Source organism: Vicia villosa, linkage group LG2, assembly GCF_029867415.1.
Source record: "Vicia villosa cultivar HV-30 ecotype Madison, WI linkage group LG2, Vvil1.0, whole genome shotgun sequence".
Lineage (NCBI taxonomy): Eukaryota > Viridiplantae > Streptophyta > Magnoliopsida > Fabales > Fabaceae > Vicia > Vicia villosa.
In genome coordinates, this window is record NC_081181.1 from 134,245,198 (window position 1) to 134,252,107 (window position 6,910).

At 31.2% G+C, this 6,910-nt stretch overlaps 1 protein-coding gene across 1 annotated transcript; it reads right to left on the bottom strand.

Annotated features, from left to right (window-relative positions):
- Positions 1-1,924: 1,924 nt before the first annotated feature.
- Positions 1,925-5,912, bottom strand: LOC131646856 (uncharacterized). The gene is made up of 6 exons (XM_058916806.1): positions 5,659-5,912; positions 4,771-5,003; positions 4,434-4,692; positions 2,852-3,031; positions 2,620-2,775; positions 1,925-2,452 (listed from the first exon to the last, which is right to left on the bottom strand). Exons 1-6 carry the CDS (start codon positions 5,686-5,688, stop codon positions 2,285-2,287), a joined length of 1,026 nt encoding a protein of 341 aa, XP_058772789.1. The 5' UTR covers positions 5,689-5,912; the 3' UTR covers positions 1,925-2,284.
- Between the last annotated feature and the right edge of the window lie 998 nt (positions 5,913-6,910).

Sequence of the window (6,910 nt, forward strand, 5' to 3'; positions counted from 1 at the left end):
TTTCGTATATTAAAATATTTATATCAATAATATATTTTTTTCCCGTATACCATTTTTTGGTCAAAAATATTTGATCATAAATACAATTTTTCATATATAAAAATATTTAGGTCAATAATAGATTTTTTTTCCCGTATACAGATTTCATTTTTGTTTAGGTATCATTTACAAAAATAAGGGTATTTTGGATTTTTCCACAACCATTAATTTTCTTATATTATAGATTGATAGATTTTTTTTTTGAAGAAAAAAGTGAGAAAGTGATGAAAGAGAAAAAAAATAGAGAATAGAGAGAGATTTGATAAGTTTGATAAAATATAAGAAGTGTATTATTTTAATAATAAAATTAAGAACTTTATGGTACAAAGACCAAAAAACCACAATTTTAATGTGGTGGCAAAAAATCAAATAAGGGTATTTTGGACTTTTCCACAACCATTAATTTTCTTATATTAAGATTGATAGATTTTTTTTGGAAGAAAGAAGTGAGAAAGTGATGAAAGAGAAAAAAAAATAGAGAATAGAGAGAGATTTGATAAATTAAATAAAATATAAGAGTTGTATTATTTTAATAATAAAATTAAGAACTTTATGGTACAAAGACAAAAAAACCACAAGTTCTTCTAGATATCTGGACTGAAAAGCTCCCTCCCTTTGCATGCTCAACGTATGGACGGATCCATTATCTACAATGGACTGTCTTTGTGGCCCATTGTGTAAGGCCCTTGCATCCTCATTATTGCTTCTAGATGCCATCATTTGTAAAGAGAAATACTAGTATTGTAAAATGGAAAATTTCACAATCCACTTTTTTATGTGGCAATTATTTTTTCCACCCCTATGGGGTGATTAAAATACGAAATTGCTTCCGAAAAATTTTCGGAGATACATCTGTATTTTATCTCGTTTTTGCTAAAAATCAATTTTAAGATGAATTTTCAAAAATTTCTAAAGTGAATTCGAATATGCATATTCTAAAACACATCTTACTTCACTTACTACAAATTTTTCATTAAAATTGACGTTATTTTCAGAGACTCTATGTCGATTTTAATTAATATTAGAGTCATAAGAATTGTATCATTGCGTTCTGGCCCCTGTCTTTCTTCCTTTTTACGTGACCTAGCATAAAAAACTCAATTTTTTGAAAAATCGATTCTGGATCGAAATTTTAGCGTGTCATTTCATCATAAAAAAAATTATGGATCAAAGTCCCTTACTTTGGAACAAAATACGGAAACCCATAAAAACCCTAAATTCCTTGTTTTTCTATTTGATTTGATTTATTTTCTATTTTCATATTCTCGAAATTCATATTTTCGAAAAAAATTTATAGACATTTAATTTGATCTTATTTATTTTTTAGTTGTATTTTCAAGTTTTTATAATTTTATTTTAATCGTTTTTCTATTTTTCAATTGTTTTTATAAATAGAAAAATTGATATTATTTACATATTTGTTGCATTGTTATTGCATGGCTGCTAAGTCTATCTATCCAGATACACCAAATATTAAATTTAAAAAAATAAAAAATATACAAAAGAGAACTTTCCAATATGCATATCAAAAAACACCATTTTTCATAAAAAAGAAAAATTAGTATTTTCAAATATGCATCTTCAAAATTAATTATAATAGGATGACTCACTCGTTTGCGTTCAATTATGTGAAAAATTGATGCATCCGAAAATACATCTCCGAATTTTAATAGCATTTTTGAAATTTCACCAAAGTTTTAAAAAAGTACAAGGGTGAAAAAGAAATTGCCTTTTTATAAACTAAAATCTGTCAAAATAAACTTTTGCATTTTAGGAAGTGAATTGAGAATTTCTCTTGTCAAATTGCATCATTAACATGTTTTTTCTATTACATGTATCATCACTGATTTTTTGAGATCTATATAAATTCATTCAACAATAACTGTTGGAAAAAATTAACTAGGTTAGAATAAACTTCAGAGAGACCTAATATTGTCCAATCTACACTAATCACAAAAAAAAAAATGTAGAGCTCTACTTTACATAAACTAATTAGGTGGCAGTGGCATACATCCATGTTAACTCAAGAAGAAAAGCCATTATTATAATGATCATAGGCATTCATATCATCAATTAGGATGTGGTGACAAGAAAGGGCATCAGAAACACTGCAACCGTGTTCCAGAATCAAACCCAAACTCTCCAGGCTTTTCATGAAGTGAAGTATCGGTGTCGTGTTGGTGTAGGATACTCACGTGTGAAGTTGGTATGTACAACTTTTACTAAGGTTAGAAGAGACCACAACCTAATAGTCAGCTTCGAGGAAACTCTCATATTCAGTTCCTGTCAACGTTTTGTTAACATCGTCCCAGTTCTGAATATGATCTGATAATGGTCCTTTGTGTATCTTAACCTGACGGCTCGTTAACTCCATTTGTGGCAATCCTAAAAACTCTTGCACGTCTTTTAGCTTCTGCAACAAACAACACAGTGAATCTCGTAGTCTAAAAATAAGTAACTGCGTGATAGAAGATATATGGTGAAATTTCTTCCCATGCAGTTTGTTTGGTTTCACAGCATATACCACAAGAACTGATTATAGATCAAAGTGTGATAGGAGATATATGGTGAGGTCCTTACAGTGTGATTTCTCATAAGATCCTCGTAATAAAGGATCATATGCCGAGAGCTATTGTAGTATTGTAAAGCCTTTGTAGATTTCATCTCCATGTCCTTCAAGTCGCCCACCAATGATGTAGAATTTATGATAGGCTTGTACTTTGAAAGAATATCAGCCTAAAAGACCAACTCATGTTAGCTTCATTTCACAGATATTAAGAACAATATGTGAAGGATAAGTGTAGGGAGAGACCTCTTCTGCAGAGTGTACATGAGATTTATGTGTTCCATTCAATAGCTTGGCGTGACTATCATAAGAATTGGCTAGCATAGATACCATTCTGCGTAGTAAGTTTCTCCTGAAAAGAAATATGATAGAAACGCTTCTACGCTTGAAGTATTCTTCTATTTCTGTGTGATGCTCCATTAATCCCTGCACAAACCAACATATTTCTTATAATGTGTCAAATGAAACGTCAGTGTAAACTTGAAGGAAGAAAATATGGTGAAAATGAAAGAAGAAAAAGCATGCTGATGTGAGGTATACATCAGATGCCAAATTCCACCAAGTCTAACTAATAGCCACAAGAAGTGCACATGTACAAATACTAGAACTCCGCTACCAAATATCCTTAATACAATTTCTCAACATCACAAAATTCCCGTGAGAAACTATAAAGAATGAGAAAACCTACAACTTAGGGAACCAATAAGAGACAATGGCATATGAAACACCCAACAATAGATCAAAGCTTCAACATGGAAAAGTAGCAGATGTAATTTATGAGGTGAGCTTTTCACATCTTGAAAACATTAGGGAAAGGTCGTAACTCACATGTATGACACTCCTTCAACATGTCCCTTACATAGATATCAATCATGTATATAAATGTCAATATTTAAAAAGTTAGTAAAGTGTTTGTTGTGTGTGAAATCAATTTAACTTTGGATGTCAGACATGATTTTTTTTACAGAACAAGACATTGTGATCTCCATTCTTTTTGCAAGTAGATCTATTAAGGTCTGCTTGGATTGACTTTTGAGTTTATATACTGACATAAGCACTCATGAGTCATGACACTATTTGGGAGAGCTTCAGGAAACAGCTTATGACATGTCCATAATTTCTTTTCAGCTCATTTCCATGAACTCTCTAGGATAGCATATGAAAAGAGTCTTACTTTATTTTATCTTTTGTTATAGAAATAGCTTATACATAAGCACCTATACTGTAATAGTTTATTCTATAAACTCTATATTAAATTATTTATCCCAACAGGAGACCTTACCTTATGCTTTGACAAAGATATTCAAGTTACACATTACGATAATGCTCTGACCTCATATCATCTCGTTTCAACAACAACAAAAAAGGAACAGTGACTTGATACATGCACTGCAGGTCTCAAAACTCGTATTTTATTCATGTGCAGCTATGTAAGTCTATTCTAACCAATTATTACAACTGGAAGTCAGCAACCGAAATAAAATGCAAAAGCTTGCAAGAATTTGATATTCATAATTTAGGAGTTCGGTCAGCCGACGAGGTGGCAGAATTAAAAACATTCTACAATTTACATTTTTAATTAAGATTAAGATGACCATTGAATGAATTTTGAATAGTATTGTGAAAAATCTGGGCATTCTTTCAGCTTTTAGGCATGTGTGTGGAAAGTATCACAGCACAAACCTCACACAATCCCATGACAGATGATTAAGAAAAGTATCACAGAAGTGTCTTTAGCAAAAAAGCCACAAATTTTTCAAGCATATGGACTAGCATTAATATCAATAAAAGTGTGGATGCGTTGAAAAAACGTCTAAGAACACTCAACCTGATTAAGCATCCACTTCAGTCCAACTGCTGCAGAACACTCGTTCTTGGAAGCACTATTGAGCCAGTCTAAATTATATACTTTATCCAAAGTCTTCAAAATAGAAGAAGCATTTTTCCTTCTCTCTCTAACAGAGAATATCTCGCCGTACGAGCTCACATTAATGTGGCTATTCAAAAGGGTTTCGAACCACCCACTACCCGATCTCTGATTCGACAATATTGCAAAAAACATGACAGGATTAGGAGCACACTCATTCCTGAAAAAGAATACTGCAATCAATACGGGCCTAATGAAAGCCAACCAATAATGATTAACAACAAGTTATTCCCATTACCTCCTAAAGGATAAAGGTTCAGGATAATGTAGTATGTTAGGATGCATTTGCTTCACTCTACTCTGAGTAAGGTTACCAATGACTTCGAAATCCGTAAATGCAGTCCTCGCTTCAGTGCCTATCTGCTTTATACATACATAGAAGATTGAAACAAAGCTGACCATTGAAAACATAAAAACCGCCGTCCTTAACAACATTGGGGATTTCTTGGAAGGCTGTATAACAAGAATATCCTGCCATCCACATACAACCAAAAGTCACTACTACAGTACTAAGTAAACAATGTGACAACTTTCATTCCGAAAAACTAAACCAGTTAGGTTAACTTATGGAGTCTTGCCATCCCTCATATCCAAGAAGAAACATACAGAAAATAATCAAATTGGTGTTGTTGAAGTTAACAAGGTAAACAAATTCTCAACACATTAATACATAATAATCTGACTTTATTGATAGATTAGTAATCCAAAATAAATAAATAAAAAACAGTAAAACGAAAACTTTAAGGAGCATTGTCCCAATAAAGCATGCAACAAAAAAAAGGACTTATGTCAAACAGAACACATGCATACATTTGGTAACAAACATAAAAAGCCCTCAAATTGAGATAACAAAATCAGATCAAAACATGCAAAATGAGCTGCATTTAAACTCATATTAAGGTCAATATTAGTTCAGTTAGAGTCAAAAGCACCATAATTAGATGATAAAATAATCATGAACACACAATAAAATTTTACAAAAAAAAAAGGTTTTTCTAGAGAGAGAAAACCTGTTAGTATGGTTGAGAGGTATACTATTTCCACAAAATAGTTGCTAAAAAGGGTAAAAAAAGAAGGACATTGTGAGACATAGGAAAAAGGGAAATAGGAAGTAGAAAGTAGATACCTTGTAGAGGAAACACATGTCTTCTACCATTGGAGTTCTAGAAAGAGAACAAGAACAGCATGGAAGAAGAAACAAGGGTTTTGGGTGAGACTCAAAAGAGAAAAAAAGGTTTCAGCTTTGGAGGTAGAATCAATGTCTCAGAGAAAAACCGGCATAATCTATAGATTAAGAAGAAGAAGAAGAAGAAAAAGAATGCGTTTTTCCCTATGCTGCTGGGTTTCTTGTTTCTTCTCAGTGTGAATTAGAACGATGAAAAAAATTTGTAATATTGTATTTATTTATTTATTTTCTTTATCTTTTTATCTTTTTTAGTTATTTATTTATCACAAAAAGAAAAAGAAAATATTATACCAAAAAATAATAATAAAAAAAGAAAATTAATACAAAAGAAATAAAAAAAAAGGACATATTTACCGTGTGTAACGGTGGTGACGCGGTCTAACTAAATGAAGATTGGGACCCACAGGTCAAAAGGAAATGTCAGTTGTAATAACAGCAGGCAAGGACTAAGGCGTGGGACGGAGAAAGAAAGAGTTTTCTTTTGAGGACAATTATGTCCTTAGCCAAACTCAATAAAATTGTTCATTTATTATTTATTTATTTTTAATATCATTTATTTATTTTGTTCAAATAATCTATAATCTAGGACGACAGTTATCTATTTAATGTGATTATTATGGCTATTAACTCAATTATACTTATTTATTTATTTTTGGCATATAATTTAATGACTGCAATTCTCTTGAATAAATGAAATATGTAGGTTGATATTTGCACCTTTACATTTTATATAAAGTTATGAATAAGTAAGTAAGCATCATCCACTCCTTTGGAATTTTTTTGAATATCCACTTTTTTTAAAAAAATTTCAAAAATAACCAACTTTTCAAAAAAATTCTCAAAATGTCTTTATTTTAAAAAAAATCACACGTTGTCGCCAGGGGGGTGGCGACAACGTTTAGCCTAATATGGATTCGCCAGGCCCAATGGCGCCTACGTTCTAGCAATAGGTGTTGTCGCCACCCCCTGGCGACAACAACCCCCCCTTATTTTTGTTTTCTTTTTTTTTTTTGTTATTTTTTTAGCTGTTTTTTTCTTTTTTTTTCCAATTTTTTTTATATTATTTTTTTAGCTGTTTTTTCTTTTTTTTAGGTTGGAAAAATAATAACAATAAATTAAAAATTACCAAATACATTAGCCATTAATCATAATTAAAAAGGTACATTAAAATTAAAAACAACACAAAATACAT